The 24,123-nt window shown below is 36.7% G+C and overlaps 1 protein-coding gene across 1 annotated transcript in view; it reads right to left on the bottom strand.

The window, feature by feature from the left end:
* Positions 1-24,123, bottom strand: part of LOC130682821 (serine/threonine-protein kinase TAO1-like) — a 138,597-nt gene that overhangs the window by 15,745 nt on the left and 98,729 nt on the right. The window contains 6 exon segments of the mRNA XM_057497769.1: positions 1,157-1,285; positions 8,017-8,253; positions 11,693-11,896; positions 13,750-13,917; positions 16,337-16,418; positions 17,960-18,053. Of these exon segments, the coding sequence (XP_057353752.1) occupies positions 1,157-1,285; positions 8,017-8,253; positions 11,693-11,896; positions 13,750-13,917; positions 16,337-16,418; positions 17,960-18,053 (914 nt within the window).

The following is a 24,123-nucleotide window of genomic DNA, read 5'->3' as shown; positions in this document are numbered from 1 at the left end:
TGCAGTTCTATTGTTGTTTCCTAGTGAAATCAGGTTTTAGTTTTATAAATGAATATGTTGTTTTAGATAATCCTTTAAGCATATAATTCATAGTCTAACTAATAAGTTCGTTTTCTGTTAGAAGGTAGTTTTGTGTCTGCGTATGTGTGTGTGTGTGTGTGTGTGTGTGTGTGTGTGTTCATTTAGAATGATTATCAGTATAGAGGAAGGGACATACTATAGTCTTTGTGGGTAGGAAATTTCCTTGGCAAAAGATTTTGAAAAACATAGCCAAGTGATTCTGTATATGCCTGTATTATCCCTGTCTTCTCATTGACATTCTTAAGTTGAGAACTACAAGTTTATGTGCTTTTTATATTTATGTGTTTGAGTATTTTATCCACAAAAGTAATAAAGAATTGGTTTCTTTCTTGAATAACAGATGAAGAACCATAAGGTCAATAGTCTCTGAAAAATCATCTTATACCTACAAAAGATGGCTGATTTATATTCTCTGCAATATAATAAATATGCTATAGTTGACACATACCATTTTCCTGTCCTGACCACTATCTTGAATAATAATCCCCTTTCAGAAATTGCCTTAGGACAACATGGCTTTCCTCACAGTTAGACTAGATCTGCGATAAAAATAAGTTCAAGAAAGCAGGACATAAAGGGCAAACACACATGAAATCCTGTAGCCATAACGACATAATTAGCATGCTTTCCTATTAAAGAAAATGGGATGAGAAGAAATGCCTCTTATCCTTCTTCTGTGTTAAAATCAGAATAAGAACAAATTATTGTAATCTGAGCCCAAAGTAAGAAGGTATGATTTACTTTTAAAGGAAGAGATGTACGGTTCTTTTTCACAGCTAAAATATTTTTATTTCTAGTGACTCAAATACTTAAGAAGTGCTTAGGAAAGCTACTAAATAACAGCTTTATAAAATAATTCACATTTTCAAGAGATCACTCTTTTTAGATCCCACTCAACTGAGGATCTCAGCCATTGAAAAGTAATAGGTTATAATCAATGTCCTCACTTAAACTGATATATTGTTAGTGGCCACAAACAAAAGAAAAATTTATCTTAATGGTTCTATGAGTAGATCAATATTGGATATAACCAGTAAGCAGGTAAGTGGCTTGAAAATTTTTATAAAGTAAATACCTCCTTAAGCTGTTCCTTTCGAAGTTTGTATTCTCTCTTCTGGGTCTTCAAAAGGCTATCCAGTTCTTTCTTCTGCTCAGCCTGGATACGCTGCTGAAATTTTTTCACCTCTTTGCACATCACTTTAGCCTATAGGAAAATTTTTAAATGGATCAAATTAGCTAAGTAGATAAGCTTCAAAGCAGCAGTTTAATACACATTAGCAAGGATATTTCCTCCCACCTAAGATTATAAAATCAGTATAATCATTACCAAAACAAGAATATCCAATAAATTATTAACAAGTATTACTCAGTACCCATATGATTTGAATTTCAGAGAACCACTAAAATGGAACTCATCTTTAAAATGCTGATCTTTTACAGGGTCAGTGTTTTCACCTTTTTTCCCCCATTTAAGTGGAGTATGCTGCCCGACACCCCCCACTAATAAAACAAAACAAATGTAATTAAGTTATGACCTTTTATCTAGCTTGACTTGTGTATTAAACAATGTAATATTTTCATCTTCAAATTGATATACACTCTTATGATGGTTTCACATGAAAAATAATGTGGTTACTACATTCACCCACATATATCATCGAGTTCCCCCCATACCCCATTGCAGTCACTGCCCATCGGTGTTCTAAGATGCCACATCACTACATGTCTTTTCTGTGCTACACTGTCCCCATGATCCCCCCAACACCATGTGTACTGATCGTAATAGCCCTCAATGCCCTTCTCCCTCCCTCCTCAACCACCCTCCCGCACCCCTCCCCTTTGGTAACCGCTAGTTCCTTCTTGGAGTTTGTGAGTCTGCTGCTTTGTTCCTTCAGTTTTGCTTCATTGTTATACTCCACAAATAAGGGAAATCATTTGGTACTTGTCTTTCTCTCCCTAACTTATTTCACTGAGCGTAATACCGTCTAGCTACATCCATGTTGCTGCAAATGGTAGGATTTGTTTCTTTCTTATGGCTGAATAGTATTCCATTGTGCATATGTACCACTTCTTCTTTATCCATCCATTTACTGATGGACACTTAGGTTGCTTCCATATCTTGGCTATTGTAAATAGTGCTGTGATAAACATAGGAGTGCATATGTCTTCTTGAATCTGACAACTTTTTTTCTCTGGGTAAATTCCTACGAGTGGATTCGTGGGTCAAATGCAATTTCAATTTTTAGTTTTTTGAGGAACCTCCATATTGCTATCCACAATGGTTGAACTAGTTTACATTCCCACCGGCAGTGTAGGAGGGATCCCCTTCCTCTGCATTCTAGCCACCATTTGTTGTTCCTAGTCTTTTCAATGTTGGCCATGCTAAATGGTATGAGGTGATATCTCATTGTGCTTTTAATTTGCATTTCCCTGATAATTAGTGATATGGAACATCTTTTCAAGTGCCTCTGGGCCATCTGAATTTCTTCTTTGGAGAAGCGTCTGTTCATATCCTGTGATCATTTTTTAATTGGGTTATTTGCTTTTTTGGGTGTTGAGGCATGTGAACGCTTTACATATTTTGGATGTTAATCACTTGTCGGATATGTTGTTTACAAATATATTCTCCCATACAGTAGGATGCCTTTTTGTTCTCCAGATGGTGTCTTTTGCTGTACAGAAAAGCTTGATGTAGTCCCATTTGTTCATTTTTGCTTTTGTTTCCCTTGCCCAAGGAGATGCATCCAGGAAAAAGTTGCTCATGTTTATATTCAAGAGATTTTGCATATGTTGTCTTCTAAGAGTTTTATGGTTTCATGACTTACATTCAGGTCTTTGATCCATTTTGAATTTACTTTTGTGTATGGGGTTAGACAATAATCCAGTTTCATTCTCTTGCATGTAGCTGTCCAGTTTTGCCAACACCAGTTGTTGAAGATGCTGTCATTTCCCCATTGTATGTCCATGGCTCCATTATGGTATATTAATTAACCACATTTGCTTGGGTTTATAACTGGGATCCCTACCCTGTTCTATTGGTCTTTGGGTCTTTTCTTGTGCCAGTACCAAATTGCCTTTGCAGTAGAGGTTGAAGTTGGGGAGGATAATCCGCCCCCTGCTTTATTCTTCGTTCTCATGATTGCTTTGGCTACTTGGGGTCTTCTGTGGTTCCATATGAATTTTAGAACTATTTGATCTAGCTCACTGAAAAATGCTGTTGGCATTTTGATAGGGATTGCACTGAATCGGTAGATTGCTTCAGGCAGGATGGCCATTTTGACAATATTAATTATTCCTATCCATGAGCAAGGGATGTTATTTCCATTCATTATTATCTTCTTTTTCTTAAATGTCTTGTAGTTTTCAGTGTATAGGTCTTTCACTTCCTTCGTTAGGTTTATCCCTAGGCATTTTATTCTTTTTGATGCAGTTGGGAATGGAATTGTTTTCCTAATTTCTCTTTCTGCTAGTTCATCATTAGTGTATAGGAATGCAAGAGATTTCTGTGTATTTATTTTGTATCCTGTCACCTTGCTGAATTCAGTTCTTAGTACTAGTAGTTTAGGGGTGGATTCTTTAAGATTTTTTATGTATAATATCATGTCATCTGCAAACAGTGACAGTTTAACTTCTTCTTTACCAATCTGGATGCCTTTTATTTCTTTGTGTTGTCTGATTGCTGCGGCTAAGACCACTAGTACAATGTTGAATAAAAGTGGAAAGAGTGGGCATCCTTCTCTTGTTCCCGACTTAGAGGAAAAGCTTTCAGCTTCTCACTGTTAAGTATGATGTTGGCTTTGGGTTTGTCATATATGGCCTTTACTATGTTGAGGTACTTGCCCTCTATACTCATTTTCTTGATATTCTTTACCATGAATGGATGTTGCATTTTGTCGAGTGCTTTTTCTGCTTCTATGGAGATGATCATGTGCTTTTTGTCCTTATTTTAGTTAATGTGGTGGATGATGCTGATGGATTTTCAAATGTTGTACCATCCTTTCACCCCTGGAATAAATTGTACTTGATCATGATAGACGATCTGTTTGATATATTTTTTACTATGATTTTGTTGAGTGTTTTTGCACCTATGTTCACCAGAGATATTGGTCTAGAATTTTCTTTTTTTGTGGTGTATTTGCCTAATTTTGGAATTACAGTGATGCTGGCCTCATAGAATGAGGGTGGAAGTATTCCCTCCTTGTCTACTTTTTGGAAAGCTTTAAGGAGGATGGGTATTAGGTCTTCACTAAATGTCTGATAAAATTCAGCAGTGAAGCCATCTGGTCCAAGAGTTCTATTTTTAGGTAGATTTTTATTACCAATTCAGTTTTGCTGCAGATAATTGATCTGTTCAGATTTTCTGTTGCTTTCTGGGTCTGCCAAGGAAGGTTGTACTTTTCTTGAAAGATTGTTCATTCCTTCTGGGTTATCAAGTTTCTCAGCATACAATTTTTCACCGTATTCTCTAATAATTCTTTGTATTTCCGTAGTGCCCATAGTGATTTCTCCTTTCTCATTTCTAGACACTCTTTTTTTCTTGATAAGGCTAGGGGTTTTTCTATTTTGCTTATTTTCTCAAAGAACCAGCTCCTGCTTTCATTGATTCTATTGTTTTATTCTTCTCGATTTTATTTAAGCCTGCTCTAATCTTTATTATGTCCCTCTTCTACTGACTTTGGGCCTCATTTGTTCTGCTTTTTCTAGTTTTGTTAATTGTCAGTTTAGACAGTTCATATCGGATTTCTCTTCTTTCCTGAGGCAGGCCTGTATTGCAATATACTTCCCTCTTAGCACAGCCCTAGCTGCATCCCACAGATTTTGCATTGCTTGATCTGTTTTTATTTGGTCACTGATCCAGTGACTATTTAGGAGCATGTTGTTAAGCCTCCATGGGTTTGTGGGTCTTTTCATTTTCTTTAAGTAACTTATTTCCAGTTTCATACCTTTGTGGTCTGAGAAGCTGGTTGGTTCAATTTCAATATTTTTGTATTTACTGACATTCTTTTTTGTAGTCTAGTATATAATCTATTCTTGAAAACGTTCCATGTGCACCTGAGAAGAATGTGTATCCTGCGGCTTTTGGGTGGAGCATTCTGTAGATATCTGTTAGGTCCATCTGTTCTAATGTGTTGTTCAGTGCCTCTGTTTCCTTACTTATTTTCTGTCTGGTTGATCTGTACTTTGGAGTGAGTGGTGTGTTGAAGTCTCCTAAAATGAATGCATTGCATTCTATTTCCTCTTTTAATTCTGTTAGTATTTGTTTCACATATGTAGGGGCTCCTGTGTTGGGTGCATAGGTATTTATAATGGTTATATCGTCTTGTTGGACTGACCCCTTTATCATTATGTAATGTCCTCCTTTGCTCCTGTGGCTTTCTTTGTTTTGAAGTCTATTTTGTCTGATACAAGTACGGTAACTCCTGCTTTTTCTCCCTATTGTTTTCATGAAATATCTTTTTCCATCCCTTCACTTTTAGTCTGTGTATGTCTCTGGGTTTGATGTGAGTCTCTTTTAAGTGGCATAGGGATGGGTCTTGCTTTTTTATCCATTCTATTGCCCTGTGTCTTTTGATTGGTGCACTCAGTCCATTTACATTTAGGGTGATTATCAATAGGTATGTACTTATTGCCATTGCAGGCTTTAGATTCATGGTTACCGAAGGTTCAAGGGAAACTTCCTTACTATCTAAGAGTCTAAGCTCACTTAGTGTGCTATTACAAACACAATCTAAAGATTCTCTTTTTTCTCCTCCTCCATTGTTTATATATTAAGTATCAGATTCTGTACTCTTTGTCTATCCCTTAAGCTACTTTGGGATAGTTGGTTTAATTTTGCATTTGCTTAGTAATTAATTGTTCTACTTTCCTTAATGTGGTTTTATTACCTCTGGTGACAGCTATTTAGCCTTAGGAACACTTCCATCCACAGCAGTCCATCCAAGATACATTGCAGAGACAGTTTGTGGGAGGTAAATACTCTCAGCTTTTGCTTATCTGGAAATTGTTTGATCCCTCCTTCAATGTTAAATGATAATCTTGCAGGTAGAGTATTCTTGCTTCTGCTTCATTGCATTAAATATATCATGCCACTCCTTTCTGGCCTGTAAGTTTTCTGCTGAGAAGTCTGATGATAGCCTGATGGGTTTTCCTCTGTATGTGATCTTTTCTCTCTCTCTGGCTTCTTTTAATATTTTCTCCTTATCCTTGATCTTTGCCACTTTAATTATTATATATTTTGGTGTTGTCTTCCTTGGGTCCCTTGTGTTGGGAGATCTGTGCACCTCCATGGCCTGAGAGACTATCTCCTTCCCCAGATTGGGGAAGTTTTCAGCAATTACCTCCTCAAAGACACTTTCCCTTTTCCATTCTCTTCTTCTTCTGATACCCCCATAATATGAATATTGTTCCGTTTTGATTGGTCACACAGTTCTCTCAATATTCTTTCATTCCTAGAGATCTTTTTGTCTGTGCCTCAGCTTCTTTGCATTCCTCCTCTTTAATTTTTTTTCATTTATCGTCTCCTCCACCATATCTAATCTGCTTTTAAATCCCCGCATTGTATTCCGTAATGAATGGATCTCTGTTCTGGATTCGTTCCTGCATCCTTGAGCATTTTTCTGTACCTACATGGATGTGCTTATGATTTTTAAAAAATCTCTTTTAGGAAGATTGATGAGTTCATTTTCACTTGACCTCTTTTCTGGTGTTTTGTAGATTTTGGTTTGAACCAGGTTCCTCTGGCATTTCATATTTGTATGTGGCACCCTCTAGGACCCTGAAGGCGTACTCCCTGGAGTTACTTAGCCAATGGAGTGATGTCAGGGTCTCAGCAGAGCGACACTGGTGACTGGGGGTTGGGAAGAGCTGTTTCCTGCTTCCCGGCTACTGTGCATCTCTCCACAGCCAGACTAGTCAGCTGAACACACAGGTGTAACCCTCTATGCCTTGCATTTGTAGCTGCTGTAGGCAGGACCTCCCTCTGGCTGGACTGACACCAGGGCAGGAGCAGCTGGTTTGTAAGCCAGTGCCAGCCTGCCAGAAGGTGCAGCAGGCTGCATATCATGGTGGAAGGCTTCGGAGCTCTGTAGCCAGCCAGGGGGATGGAGCGCCTGAAGTTCCTGAAAAGTTTCCAACCTGCTGGGCAGAGTGAATCTGGACAATTTTGTCTACCTGTCCTTTCTCCTGAGCAGCAAGCCCTGTGCAATCCTTGCCCATTTAGTAGCCATCTCACTGTTAGGAAGTCTCTCATACTGCCTGCCTTTCTTTTGTCCCAGAGCAGCTGGATGTGAATCCCTGTTTTCCACAACAGCTGGAATCTCAGTCTGTCCAACTATTCCTCCTGTCTTAGCTTTCCAACACCACTAATCTCGAGCACCATGCAATATAGGTTCTTGCTCCCACAGCAGATCTCCAGGGCTGGGTGTTCAGCAGTCCCAGGCCTCCACCCAATCTCCACTCCATTTCTCTTCCTTCTGCCAGTGAGCTGGGGTGGGAGAAGTGCATGGGTCCCCCCAGATCATGGCTTTGGTATGTTACCCTTTTTGAGGTCTGTTCTTTTCTCCAGGTGTAAGCAGTCTTGTGCTGCCTTCTTTCCTGTCGATCTTTTAGGGTTAGTTGTATTAACTATATTTTCGTATTATATGTGGTTTTGAGAGGAGGCCTCTCTCTCACCTCTCACATCGTCATGTTTAATCTGATCTACCTGACTTAACCACTGTTACATGATAAAAGTATCAAGTTATCAGGACATAATTCCATATCTACTGGTTCCCGACTCAGCACTTGATAATTTACCTATTATATAAATATTTCTCCCTTTCCCCAATTGATTTGCTAGTTCTGGGGAACAGATACCCTAACATCAAAATGCCATCTTGGTTAATTTTGAAATAGTCACAAGGGAGAATAAACACATTAGTAACACTGGTCAGCTACCTCTTTTTCCACTGCCGCCTGGTGTTTCTTGAGAAGCTTCTTCATTTTTACAGCGAAGGTGTTACGCTGAGTTTCAAGGTCTTTCTCTAATCTGAGGCGATGCTCATCCATCTCAGCCTTTAACTTTTTTTCCAGATTCATGAGCTGTTTCTGATGTTGCTCTGTCATTCTCTTACAGCCAGACATTTGTTCTCTGAGCTGACTTTCCTGCTCATGTTCTGGCATTTCACTTGTAACCTACAACAATGGAGAGGAAAGAATGAAGTAAAGCAAAACCTTTTTCTTTCAAAACCATCTTAGACCAGTCTACTATCAACTAAGTAGGTAATTCATGTAGGAGATCCCACTCAACAGCTTCTAATAAAATTTCATCTCAAGAAGCAGACAAGATAGTTGGTTCTAAAATTTAAATGGGAATTTAAAGGACCTACAATAGCCAAAATTTTGAGGGGGTATGAAAAGTTGGTAGATGTAAACTTCAATAATTAAAACAGTGTGGTATTGGTATAAGGACAGGCTGAATAGAGCAAAGGAACACAGAAAAATCTGGAAACGGACCGACATATATTCAGTCAATTGATTTGCTACCAAAAAGTCAAGTTAATTCAAAGAGGAAAGGAAAGTGTTTTTAACAAATCCTGCTGTAACAACTGGTTCTCTGTATTCAAAATAAATAAATAAATGCTTAATCATGCAATACACAGAAATTAATTTGAAAAGACTCTCTTGACCTAAACCTGAAATCCAGAATCACGGAGCAGAGGAAAACACAGAATATTGTCATGACCTTGGGGTCAGCAAATATTTCTTGGGTACAACACAAAAAACACCGATTATAATGAAAAAAATGTACAAACTGGATTCGTGAAAAGAGGCAAAATTTAGATAATGTAAGATAATCATTGAAAGTGAACAATTCAGTAGCATTTAGTATATTCATGATATTCTGCAACCACTGCCCCATTGTAAAGAAAAAAATGTACAAACTGGATTCTTAGAGACAAAATTCACATAATGTATGATTAATGATTTAAAGTAAACAATTCAGTAGTATTTAGTATATTCGTGATGTTCTGCAAGACTGCCTGTATCTGGTTACAAAACATATATAATACTTCAGAAGAAAACCCTGTATGTTTTAATCAGTTGCTCTCTAAGCTCCCCTTCTGGTAACCACCAATCTATTTTCTGTCTATGGATTTACCTATTTTGGATGTTTCATATAACATGTGACCTGTTGTGTCTGGCTTCTTTCACCTAGAATGTTTCCAAGGTTCATCCATATTGTGTAGGATGTAACAGTACTTTGTTTCTTTTTGTAGCTGAATAATATTCCACTGTATGCACATACGCTCATTTGTTTATCTATTTATTTGTCGCTGGACCTCTGTGTTGTTTCCACCTTTTGGCTATTGTGAATACTGCTTTTATGAACATTTGTGTATATGCATTTGTTTAAGTACCTCCTTTCAATTGTTTTGGGTATATAACTAGGAGTAGAATTGCTGAGTCATGGGGAACGCTATGTTTAACTTTTTGAGAAATCATCAACTATTTACCACAGCAGCTGATATTTTACATTCTTACCAGCAATACACAGCAAGAGTTCCAATTTCTCTATGTGCTCCCTAGTTGTTATTTTCCATCTTTGTTTTTGTTTTTCTCTTTTAATAGCTAGCCATCTAACAAAACAGCACCAGACTCACAGAGTCCAAGAAGGGACTAGCAGTTACCAAAGGGAAAGGAGAAGAGGACTAAGGAGCATTATGATTAGTACACATAGTGTAGAGGGGGAAAATGGGGAAGGCAGTAATAGCTCAGAGAAGACAAGCAGTGATTCTATAGCATCTTACTATGCTGATGGACAGTGACTTCAATGGGGTGTTAGGTGGGAACTCAATAGTATGGGTAAATGTAGTAACCAGTGTTGCGCATGTGAAACCTTCATAAGATTGTATATCAATGATACCTTACCAACAACAACCAAAAAATAACTGGCCATCTTAGTGGCTGTAAGGTGGTACTCATTGTAGTTTTGATTTGCGTTTCCCTAATGACTAATTATATTGAGTATTTTTTCATGTGCTGTTGGCCATTTGTATATATTCTCTGGATAAGTGTCTATTCAAGTCTTTAACACATTTTTTAAAACTGAGGTATAGTTTATATATTAATTTGAATAGTTTTTTGGTGGAGTCTTTAGGGCTTTTTTAATTTAGTATCAGGTCATCTCCAAACAATGACAATTTCACTTCTTCCTTACTAGTGTGGATGCCTTTTATTTCTTTTTCTTGCCTGATAATGTAGCTAGGAGTTCCAATACTCTGTTGAATAAAAGTGTTGTGAGTAGGCATCCTTGTCTTATTCCTGATTTTAGAGGAAAAGTTTTTAGCTTTTTCATGGCCTTTACTCATTTCTAGTGGGTTGTTTGAATTGGATTTTAAAACTAAAAATTTTGATTTATCACAGATGGAGAAAAAAATATTTGCAGGACATATCTGAGATAGAATACCTGTATGTTTCTTATGAAAGTTAAACATACATATGCCCTATGACTCAGCCATTTTATCCTATGTATTTGTCACAGAAATTAAAACATCATGTTCAAAGACATATACATGTTTGTAGCATCTAAGTATGCTGATGGACAGTGACTGTACTGGAGTATGTGGTGGGGACTTGGTAATAGGGGGAGTCTAGTAACCATAGTGTTGCTCAGGTAATTGTACATTAATGACACCAAAATGATAAAATAATAAATAAAAGTATTTATTTCATCTTCCACTTGTCCCTTAGCGACCTCTAACCTACTTTCTATGAATTTGCCTATTTTAGATATTTCCTATAAGTGGAATTCTAATAATATTTTTCCTTTTGTGTCTGGCTTATATCATTTAGCATTTTTTCAAGGTTCACTCACATTGTAGCATATATTAGAACACCGTTCCTTTTCACAGCTGAATAATATACCATTGTGTGTATATATATATATATACATACTATGGTTTGTTTATCCATTCCTGTGTTTATGAACACTTGGGTTGTTTCCATCTTTTAGCTATTGTGCCGAGTAACTTTTGGTAATACTGAAAGCAGTGAAGTTAAAAAGGAAGCATTCCTATCAATTGTGAAAAGGAGTTACCTGACCTTCCAATGTTTTCAATAAAATTTAAAATCTTACATGTGAAAGTGTAGCAAACATCCACATTTCCCAAACTGAGAAGTTGTAATTTTCTACAATTACACCCAGTTTTATTTTTTAAATGTAAACATTATGGAAAATGCAAAAAACACTTTTCATCATCACCCACCTTAAAACTTTCTCCATGTCCCAAAGGCAACCATTATCATTAATATCATGTTGTATACTTACTATTTTTAAATACCTTCGTTTTCATCTAAGTAACTTCAAATAATACATTATGTGGTATTTATTTATTTACTTATTTATTCTAAGATTTTAAAAATATTCTTTTTGCATTCTCAAAACATGTCTCCTAAATGCAGACATTAAACTGGGAATTAAAAAGCCTTTTGCCATTTTAAAATAAGTTGCCTAAATTATGTTCCAAACTTCTGATACATCAAAGAAAAAAAACCCAAACTCTTAAACTAACCAGACTAGGAAAATTAGTTACCAAAGTTGAAATTTTTTCACTGAAATCCAAATACTCACAGGTCTTGAGCGGATGGCAGAATCATTAGACGTAATTGTTTCGATTCCCTCCATCACGGGTAGCTCATCCTTGTTACCCGAGGCATCCTGAAGAATGTCAACCCCACCGCTTTGACTCCCGGTCCTGCTGCACATACGGGGAACAGACTGATGACTTCCAATATTGTGCACTGCTCCTGCCTGTCCAACACCGTGATCTTGGTCCTGAGGGAAAGGAGTATTAGATTCAAATATCTTTATCTCCTGAATTCTTGATTATTAGTACCTAGCACACCGCTTGGCACACACAGTCTTCAGAATGTTAGTGGTCTATTTTGAGAAATTCCTTGTATTTGCCAAGACCAGAAAGTTTATCAGTTGTTAGTTGACAGATTAAAAATGTGACCAACGAGTAAATACCAAAAAGCCAAACCAACTCTGTGAAAAAGTTAATCAGACTTATTTCCAAAGTGTAGTCTTTTTCTAAAATTTTTGACATTACTTTGAAATCCATTTCTGCTACACATCTCATGGGGTATACACAGAGATGCTGCTCATTTCTCAATGATTCCAATGGTGAAAACAAACCCCAACCTTTTTCTTAATCCTATAAACATCCCTTTTAGTTATTTTTTATTGAAGCCTTTTATATTTCTTTTCTTCTCAGAATACAGTCTTTAGCCTAAACTTCTTCCACTAAGTAATTTAATATTAATTCCTATCTATTTTTATGTAAAATTAAAAATTGTATATATATTTAATCATAATTGGAAGACTGTTCTTCCCAAGAAACCCGGCAAGCTTTGGTATCCGGGCACCAATATTATAGTCTTACCATACCAAACCTCTTTAAGATAGGCAGAATAATAATAAATACAGACCCATGGAATATGGAGGATCCTTTCTTACATCCACAGCCTTAAAAAGTTGCTGTTATTCTAATGTTTAATGACATTAGAATTTTATTAATTTCACTTTACTAAAGCATTTCATATACCTAAAGTAGCCCCAATTTTCTAGTGACTACTGTTAGAACTAAAAAACAATATCAAAAATACCAAAACTGTATGTAAGAAAGTCTTCTATTTTATAGTTCATTAATTATGTAGTGTTATTAAAAAGAAAAGTAACTACTACTCCTGTTTTCAGAATGCAAGGATCTTTCTCAATAGAAAGCAATAAAAAAGAATCAAAGCTTTGACATTGGGACATGAGCAAAGAAGAAAACAGAAAATACTTAGACTAAAAAAGATAGCTCCACAAATCATAAGCTTTATATTTTCCTTTGACGAAGTTCTGTAACATTTCTACTGCAAATTTGGAAATATGGCAACTTGGAAACAACTCGGTCTCAAGAGTAATACATGAATCCGAACCCATATGCTTCTACAGTAAGTTAGTTAACCACTCTGAGCATTACTTTCCTCACCTATGAAATGAGTATTTTAGAACCATGTAGAGGAATGAATCACTATATACAACTGAAAAGAATGAAGTGTTCTTAGTAACAGAATAAGAATGCTCGGTAAATTTTTTCCCCCAGGATAAATTTAGCTAAGTCACATGTTTATTTAATTTATTTATTTACTTATTTTTTAAAAAGCAAGAAATTTCCAATTTAATAAACATATGTCAAACATTACACAAAAGGCACTGGGGGAAAGGTTTATACAATAAACAAGATAAGGAGAATGGTTGGTAATTCTAATGACTTCTCTGTGAGCACCGTCAACTTCCAAAGCCTGTAATTTCAAATACTTCCAAAAGCGTGTCCCATGCCATCAGACAATCAGGCAAAAAAGTGTTCAGTAGACCAGAATTTTGAGAGGGACGAGATTAAATAAAAGTTGAACAGGTTTCTCTCATGAAAGACTTCACAGAGCTTTCTAGCTAATGTACACTACCAAGAGGTTCGTTTAAAGAATGCAAAACCTTTTTCTTCACCTGGGACCTTAGAGAATCACTGTGAAGACACAATCTGGAAACCACTGATATAAAAGATTCTTGGCAAGAAAAGTTCCATAAGGAAAGAAGCCAATAAGGAGACCCCAATACTTGAGCCGTTTCTAAGTTATTACCTTTTCTTCCTGTGCTCCTACTGCTGGCCCTTTATGTGCCTCCTGGGAAAGGACCTTCTTCGTCTTTCGATTGCGCAGATTGTCCAGCACTCCGTTTTTTTCTTCCTTTGCCCTTTGAAGGAGATCTGTTAACACTGTTGTAGGGCGCTCCCGAAGAAGAAATGGGTGCTGGTTAAGAGTAGAAGGCAAAAGTCAGGTTGAGACCTATATATTTTTTCATTCAGATCAAATGAATCCCTTCTTGGACCCTAGAGTTACTATCCTAAATAATTATAGATAATGCATGTAATCTATAGTTATCTAATTCTGCTATGCTTTTTACTTCTTAATTTATAAAATTTAATTTACATGTATACACTCTGTGCCTACATAACTTCCCCTGTACTTTTTACGAAAACTTTGAACATGACACCTTTGTTGGCCAAATGAAAAGGCAGAGTTGAAATAATCAGAGTCTAAGTAAGCATGAAGAATTAAGTCCAAATAGAGCCCTAAGTAAACGCTTACAAATTCTTAGAACTGGTTTCATAGAGGAGACACTATCAGTTCTGAATTACATTAGATTTCAACAGGAATGTATATACTGATGGTGAATTACATAACATACTACTTGGGTATAATGGGTTCTTTATGTTGCTTAAATGAAACTTCATAAAACACTAGCAGTTGATTAAAAGACGTTATGCATTAGTGATTTTTACCATTAATATTTAATAAAGCTTAACATTATCCAATACAGAAAAGTAGAAAGAACAATTGAACTATAAGATTATCATTGTTACATTTGGTATTTTTTGGATATTTATTTCTTCTCAGAAATTTTCCATGTATAGATTTTGTTTTGTAGTTAGCACACAGATTACAGAAAGATGACTTGTGCACTGGAGTTCAGGAGATGATTATGAATTCTTTTAAGACTTTTACCTCCTTTATTAGCTCAAATTTATTTCTTCTCTGAAGAGTTGTAACTATATATTATTCTCTTTTTATTGCTGTAAGTATTATGTTATTTCAACTCATAATGCCTACAGATTATTTCATCAAATGTTCATGCCAAAATTACATAAGCATTACTCTAATTCTGGATAATTATTTTCAATTTTTCATTCTGAGATAAATAGCTTCATACAGTAAGTCACTTTTTTCCATTTTATTTTTTTTCCTTATGACAGACTGCAACAGAAATGTGATTAGGCCAAAGGGAAGGATGCACTTGACAGATTCTTCCTATCACTTCCAATAATGTCAATATACAAAATGGACCAGGTACATGAATACATATGCACGTTTGGGATCACCCAAGGTCAAGTATCCATTCCTGGTGGGTTGGGTTATTACCAAAAGAGCTTCTTTTGCCTTCATTAGGCAAATGTAAGAAGCCAGTCACATTCTTCCTTTTCCTGAGCCTTAGCTTGGTATGTACCACTATTTATAATATTTGGTCTTTTTTATCCAAAAATAATATATCTTGTAATTCTAAGTTATTTAATAGTTCTCTACAAATGGATCCTGCTTGTTTTTCACTTACATAATTCATAGCTATACTAAACCTTTTGTTGCTATTGTGAATACCTAGTTTTTGGGCTTTCATTTGAGACTGTAAGTGTGCTTAGGGCCTAGAATTCCCTAAGTGTTACTGAAACTTTATACTGCTCTTCTACATACTGTAGTTGCAAATAACCCTACTGAATATGTACATGATCCTTTCAATAGCCTTGCATATTGAACTGCGTGTTGGTGAGAATAAACTGAACTTCTTTGAAATTCTAAAACATTCATGCTGAAAGTCTAATTTTCTCGTGAAAAATCCACAAAATTCCTTAGGGTCACAAAAAGATAGTCAACTGCTACTCACTAATGCCTTATCTAGATGTTTTTAAGAACTATATTAAATTGAACAATACTATTATTGCTATTAATAAGATGTCAACCTCTAAATGAAAACATTTTTGAGAACAGAAAGCATATACTAATAATTTATTTAAATTAGATAACCAAACCTAATGAAAAATGAATAGAATTCACATTACTTTTAAAATATTTTCACTGCTAAGTTAGAAAAACATATTTCTCAAAAGGAAATAAAAATGTGATATCCATTTTTAACAGTTCTTTTGAAATCTCTTTTCTCCCAAGGTATTTATGTAAATGTATTACACATCATTTCTCTTCCTTTCATATTACTTTATATAGGACAGATCGATATATAAAGTATGGTAGATACAAAAATTAAATCCAAAGTTAAACTATGCTTTGCCACCTCTGAAATGACATTGTTCCACATGAGTTAAAATTTGTAGTTGTAACTCATGAATATATTCTTGCACATATAAAAATCAAGTCATTTAGTACTACTATATTGAATATTTAACTATATATTCTATTCAGACATGGTAAAAGCAGTTAATTTTGAAAAACAAACGAAAAACTTAGCAACTAAGAAAATTTCCAAGAAAGAATGCTATTATGAAATTAGTATTTTAGCAAAACCCAGTACAGCGTACTTAACACTGATTCGGAATCAAAGAAGGATAAAACACATTCTTTAAAATAATTTCTTAGGTGTACATAACAGAGTAGAACTGACCTTTAAAAGTGTCTTTGATGTAGGGCGATCTTTAGGGTTTTTCTGGAGGCAAGCCTCTACAAAGTTGTGAAAAGAACTGGACCTATTGTAAAGGAAAGTATTAAGTGCACATATTGCTATTTCCTTTAAAAACACATCCACAAATCAAGGCATGTCCCTATGGGTGGGAGGGAGAATAGAAATAATAAAAAGAAAGCAGACACAACACACTATATATTTCATCATGTAAGTCTATAAAAAGCTATGCAAAGCAACTAATGAATCTTTACCATTTTCGAAAGATAGATTTGCACACATTATTTTAAAATCCTGCTCTCACATACTGAAGTATCACAACTCATTCTACCTTGCGGTAAATTAGGGAAGTCAATCATTTTCCTTTTTGCATTCAAATCTAAGATAATATGCTTCTTAGTATTTTTTTTTCTTTTCTCTAGCCACGTCTCTTTCTTGCTTGACCCTTGGATCATCTTCCATATAGCATGTTTCAGAACATCACGCTATTTGTTTTGGAAATAACAATTTTTAAACCTAAGTATTTAGTGTCCTTGAGCAAATGGACAAAAGTTCCAGAAAACAGTAAAATTTTTTTGAAAAGTAGAATTCTGTAACATACTATTATATAGTGTCACTGATGAGAGTTCAGGAAGGCAGTAAGTAAAAAATATTCCATCAATGTTTGTCATCAATATTCAAATAAGATTTAATTCTTTTATACAAGAATTCTTTTTTGAATCCCCAAAGTATCAACCAGTGTAGACAGCCTGTGTTTCGTGTATTTATTATTCAGATGTACCATAATAAACTCTGAGCCAAGATTTCTTCAAAACATCTCTACAGAAGCAGCAAAGACCTGTGAACTTGCCTTAATAATGTAATGATAAAAAATAAATTATTGCTAATTTATGCATCTTACTTGTGAATATTAAAGTATTTGTTAAGTATAGTAGGTAGTCCCCTAGAATTTTTCAAATGCTAGATACACCGGAAGACTTTCCCATTAAAATTTTCTATCACTGATAAAAATCCTTCTTTCCTAAAATTGTCCATTTGTTCTCAACAAACTTCCTTACATGAATAACAGTATTATCAAAGAAGCACTAGGAGATGCAACATCAAAGCACATTCAGAATAATAAATAACAATTAGAATCATCCAAAAATTATGAATTATCTGGTAATTCTGATAAATTATCAAATTATTTTTACATATGTTTATATCACATCAATTATAAACCATTCCCCAATTAAACATCTGTACAGGTTGTGGCAGTCTATATACTGCAGTTTTAAAATATGAGTGTTTAAATCATGCTATTTATTATATAATCAGGGTTGTATGTGTCGCTAAGGTACAAAAAGTATATTACTTTTTATACAAAAGCCATACTTTTTGCTCCCATGTAGGATCATCCATCTTTTATTTCTGAACTGAGTTACATACATGCTATGAAAAGCAGAGATAATAAAGGATAAACATGATGTAAGGATAAAATTAAGCTATTTTAATATTTCTTCAGGTTATATACACTTCACCTCATTGAAATGAAATCCTTTTGATAACATTATGAAAAAGTATTTAATTTTTATCATGTTGAACAATATATCTCTCAGCCATACTCACCATTCATTAGACTGTAGTGTAGGGGGGTTATTTCTGGTAATGAGCTTTAAGGCACGCTTTGCATTCAGAGCAAATAAAGGAGGCTCCCTTTCCGCTATAAAAGAAAGAAAACTTCCTGTTAAATATGTGCCTGTTATATAGGAGCATGGAAGCACTGTTAGTTTTTTTTTTAAATAAACCCCAAATTAGGAAAAAAGTTGCAAGTAGAGTTCAAAGAACTTAGTTAAGTGAGTCAATAGAGAGGAAATTGCAGCCCTGATGCACAACATCTCCAAATAGTGTATTTTTCCAATAAACAAGAACATTCTAAGAGAACCTAACACAGTCATTAAATCAGACCATTAATATGAATACATGACTATTATCTAATCCTTAAGCTCCACTGTAGTTTCAATCAAATGTCCCAATAATGTCCTTTGTAGCAAAAATGACCTTCAATCATCTGCATCCTTAAAGGAAATTGTCCATTTTTTCTGTTTTAAACTTACATAAAATATCCCTATAATCCTTTCAATATGTGTAAAATCTGGAGTCATGTCCCCTGTCATTCCTGATATTGGTTGTTTGTGTCTTCTTTCTGTTTGATCTAGCCAGAGGTTTATTAATTTCATTAATTCTCCCAAAGAACTAATTTGTGATCTCATTGATTTTCTCTATTGTTTTCATTTTCTATTTAATTGATTTCTGTTTTGATCTTTTCTGGGTCTCTTTGTTCTGTTTACTGTGGATTGAATTCGCCCTTCTTTTTCTAGTCTTAAGGTAACAGTTGAAGTCATAACCTTGACAATTCACAAGCATACAATTTTGACTCTCAAATATCCCTCAGTTTGGCTTTGTGCTGTTATTAAATTTAGTTTCCACATCTCTGGCAGGAAAATCACGGAAGCAAGTGTCTCGCTTTTCTCAGTGTATTCTATGATGATCCTATAGAACAGGTCCATGGTTTCAGACTGTCTTTTCATTGATGGTGTTCACTTTGATCACTTAAGGCCATTCCACAAGGTTTCATGGTGAAGTTTCACTTTTTTCCATTGTAACTATTAAGTATTCGTGAAAGATACTTGAGTCTATATAAATATTCTGTTTTGTATAAAGATCATTTTATTCTCTTATTGTATAGATTTAGATTCTTCATTTAATAATTTATAACCTGCTACTATCATTTATTTTGATGTTGAAATCATTTCATTTTTGAGCAGTTGAGAATCATTTTAGCCGACTTCTGCCTTTCCGGCATGGCTCCATCATTCCCTGCTCAGCTCCTTGCTCTCTGGCCCACTAAGATGTTCCAGGATCATCTTATGCTTTCCCTACTGTAGACACGGCTCCAAGGAGCTGTGGCAGGCAGTGTGCTCACTGCTACTGCCCGTGTCACTTCTCTTAGATCCTGTCAGTGGACAAAGGAAGGGAACACACACGTCCCTCATGTATTTGTATTCATACTTGCACATTAAATATCTTTAGTTGTTTATTGAAAACAACTGAGTTCACTACAATATCTCAAATCCAATGCTATAGTACTATTTATTCGAGCCTTCTCTTTCCATTATTTGTAGCACTCTTCTCTGACAGTAAGAAACCTCACTCTCATTATCCTTAATATATTTGATGACTCGCCCCTGTACATAGCCAGTCTCCCATCTTGGCCACCACCCTTTCCCCTGTTCCCCATCAAGTTTTCAAACCCCATTCCAAGCCTGTCTACAGTGTGAATGTCCACTTCATCCACTCAGTTTCTGACACCCCATCTAAACTGGATCACTTTCTGCAGTGAGGCCCTCCTCATCAGCCCTCAGGAGGGAAGCCCCCTTCCTTTCAATCAGGCACTGCCACTGTGTCAGGTGACCCACCCCCAAATGTGGACGTGCTCCTTGGCCTCTGACACCCCATGCTGGGCTACTTCCAGGTCTGAATGCTTTGGTTACCCCACCACGACTCTGAATCTCCAAACTTGACTGCCGCCCTCCCTGGACAGGTTCTGCTTCCACATACACGGCATTCTGACTGCGGGAACTCCCTCCTCTCCTCACAGGACCCTGACACGCCACGCCGGGCTACCATGGCTCAGCAGGTGACATGGACACCTACTTTACACTGTCCTCCCAACAGCTTTAAGAATGAGTAGTTTGAAGATGGCGGCGTGAGTAGAACAGTGGGAATCTCCTCCCAAAAACATATATATTTTTGAAAATACAACAAATACAACTAATCCTAAAAGAGAGACCAGAAGACACAGGACAACAGCCAGACTACATCCACACCTGCGAGAACCCAGCGCCTGGTGAAAGGGGTAAGATACAAGCCCCGGCCCAGCGGGACCCGAGCGCCCCTCACCCCAGCTCCCGGCAGGAGGAGACGAGTCAGAGCGGGGAGGGAGAGGGAGCCCAGGACTGCTGAACACCTAGCCCCAGCCATCCGGGCCAGAGTGCAGACACAGTGCATGCATGGAGTGCTGGAAACTAGGGAAACAGGACAGCAAGACCTGTGAGTGGGTCCCGAAGCCAGCACCCCTGTGACAACGAAAAGCGAGTGCTTTTTGAAAGTCTTAAAGGGACAGGGATGCCACAGCTGGACGGAAGCATCCTGGGTCACAGTCCAGCAGCTGCAAATTCCAGGGAACTCCGGGCACACTAATACCCTGGGAAACAGCTCTAATACCCCTCACAGAGGTAAACAGCCAAACAGCTCCCGTCCATTACTCCTCCAGGGCCCCACCACAGCATAGCAGCAGCCTGAGGCTGGCCACTCCCACAGCAAGGGAGCTTCCTCCATACCGGCAGCGCAAGAGAGAGAGACCCAGTCTACACGCAAGTACCCAACACAAGCCACTAGGGGTCGCAGTTGTCCCAGTAAAGAGGCCAGGAGTAAGTGGAAAGCCTTAGCTCTCCCACCTGACAGAAGGATATCCAATAGCTCACCATTGCACCTATCAACAAGAAAACGCAAAAAAATTTCATCCAGACAAGACAAACCCAGACAGCTTTGACATCTGCTACATCTTCCCCTGAAAAGGAACCTGGGGGGATAGATTTAACCAGTCTTCCTGAAAAAGAATTCAAAACAAAAGTCATAACCATGCTGATGGACTTGCAGAGAAATATGCAAGAACTAAGGAGGGAGAATACAGAAATAAAACAAGCTCTGGAAGGACTTCAAAACAGAATGGACAAGATGCAAGAGACCATTAATGGACTAGAAAACAGACAACAGGAACACATAGAAGCTGATGCAGAGAGAGACAAAAGGATCTCCAGGAATGAAAGAATTTTAAGAGAACTGAGTGACCAATAGAAATGGAACAATATCCGCATTACAGGGGTACCAGAAGAAGAAGAGAGAGAAAAACAGATAGAAAGTGTCTTTGAAGGAATAATTGCTGAAAACTTCCCCAAACTAGTGGAGAAAACGGTCTCTCAGACCACAGAGGTACACAGAACTCCCATGAAAAGGGATCCAAGGAGGGCAACAACAAGACACATAATAATTAAAATGGCACAGATCAAAGACAAGGACAAAGTATTAAAGGCAGCCAGAGAGAAAAAAAAAAAGGTCACCTACAAAGGAAAACCCATCAGGCTATCATCAGACTTATCAACAGAAACCCTGCAGGCCAGAAGAGAATGGCATGATATGCTTAATGCAATGAAACAGAAGGGCCTCGAAGAAAGATTACTGTATCCAGCAAGATTACATTTAAATATGAAGGAGGGACTAAACAATTCCCAGTCTAACAAAAATTGAGGGAATTTGCCTCCCACAAACCACCTCTACAGAGCATCTTACAGGGACTGCTCTAGATGGAAGCACTCCTAAAAAGAGCACAGAACAAAACACCCAACAGATGAAGAAGGGAGGAGGAGGAATAAGAAGGGAGAGAAATAAAGAATCCTCAGACCGTGTTTATAATAGCTCGATAAGTGAGTTAAGTTAGACAGTAAGATAGTAAAGAAGCTAACCTTGAAACTTTGGTAACCACAAACTTAAAGCCTGCAATGGCAATAAGTACATATGTTTCAATAATCACCCTAAATGTAAGAGGACTGAATGCACCAATCAAAAGACACAGAGTAATAGAATGGATAAAAAAGCAAGACCCATCCACATGCTGCTTACAAGAGACTCACCTCAAACCCAAAGACATGCACAGACTTAAAGTCAAGGGGTGGAAAAAGATATTTCATGCAAAGAACAGAGAGAAAAAAGCAGGTGTTGCAATACTAGTATCAGACAAAATAGACTTCAAAATAAAGAAAGTAACAAAAGATAAAGAAGGACATTACATAATGATAAAGGGCTCAGTCCAACAAGAGAATATAACCATTATAAATATATAAGCACCCAATACAGGAGCACCAACATATGTGAAACAAATACTAACAGAATTAAAGGAGGAAATAGAATGCAATGCATTCATTTTGGGAGACTTCAACACACCACTCACTCCAAAGGACAGATCCACCAGACAGAAAATAAGTAAGGACACGGAAGCACTGAACAACACACTAGAACAGATGGACCTAATAGACATCTACAGAACTCTACATCCAAAAGCAACAGGATATACATTCTTCTCAAGTGCACATGGAACATTCTCCAGAATAGACCACATACTAGGCCACAAAAAGAGCCTCAGTAAATTCCAAAAGATTGAAATCCTACCAACTTTTCAGACCACAAAGGCATAAACTAGAAATAAACTGTACAAACAAAGCAAAAAGGCTCACAAACACATGGAGGATTAAAAACACACTCCTAAATAATCAGTGGATCAATGACCAAATCAAACTGGAGATCCAGCAAATTATGAAAACAAACGACAGCAACAACACAAAGCCCCAACTACTGTGGGATACAGCAAAAGCAGTCTTAAGAGGAAAGTATATAGCAATGCAGGCATATTTAAAGAAGGAAGAACAATCACAAATGAATAGTCTAACGTCACAAATATCGAAATTGGAAAAAGAAGAACAAAAGAGGCCCAAGGACAGCAGAAGGAGGGACATAATGAAGATCAGAGAAGAAATAAATAAAATTGTGAAGAATAAAACAATAGCAAAAATCAATGAAACCAAGAGCTGGTTCTTCGAGGAAATAAACAAAATAGATAAGCCTCTAGCCAGACTTATTAAGAGGAAAAGAGAGTCAACACAAATCAACAGAATCAGAAAGGAGAAAGGAAAAATCACGACAGTCCCCACAGAAATACAAAGAATTATTAGAGACTGCTATGAAAACCTATATGCTAACAAGCTGGGAAACCTAGGAGAAATGGACAACTTCCTAGAAAAATACAACCTTCCAAGACTGACCCAGAAAGAAACAGAAAATCTAAACAGACCAATTACCAGCAATGAAATTGAAGCAATAATCAAAAAACTACCAAAGAACAAAATCCCCAGGCCAGATGGATTTTTATCAGACATACAGAGAAGCCATAATACCCATTCTCCTTAAAGTTTTCCAAAAAATAGAAAAGGAGGGAATACTTCCAAACCCATTCTAAGAAGCCAACATCACCTAATACCAAAACCAGGCAAAGACCCCACCAAAAAAGAAAATTACAGACCAATATCCCTGATGAACGTAGATGCAAAAATACTCAACAAAATATTAGCAAACCGAATTCAAAAATATATCAAAAGGATCATACACCACAACCAAGTGGGATTCATCCCAGGGATGCAAGGATGGTACATTTGAAAATCCATCAACATCATCCACCACATCAACAAAAAGAAAGACAAAAACCACATGATCATCTCCATAGATGCTGAAAACGCATTTGATAAAATTCATCATCCATTCATGATAAAAACTTTCAACAAAATGGGTATAGAGGGCAAGTACCTCAACATAATAAAGGCCATATATGATAAACCCACAGCCAACATCATACTGAACAGCAAGAAGCTGAAAGCTTTTCCTCTGCAATCGGGAACAAGACAGGGATGCCCACTGTCCCCACTGTTATTCAACATAGTACTGGAGGTCCTAGCCAAGGCAATCAGACAAAACAAAGAAATACAAGGAATCCAGATTGGTAAAGAAGAAGTTAAACTGTCACTATTTGCAGATGACGTGATATTGTACATAAAAACCCTAAAGTCTCCACTCCGAATCTACTAGAGCTATCTTTCCTATACACTAACAATAAAGTAATAGAA

The sequence above is a fragment of the Manis pentadactyla genome, chromosome 3 (genome assembly GCF_030020395.1).
Source record: "Manis pentadactyla isolate mManPen7 chromosome 3, mManPen7.hap1, whole genome shotgun sequence".
NCBI classification, from domain to species: domain Eukaryota; kingdom Metazoa; phylum Chordata; class Mammalia; order Pholidota; family Manidae; genus Manis; species Manis pentadactyla.
This window is presented reverse-complemented; position numbering and strand designations above follow the sequence as displayed.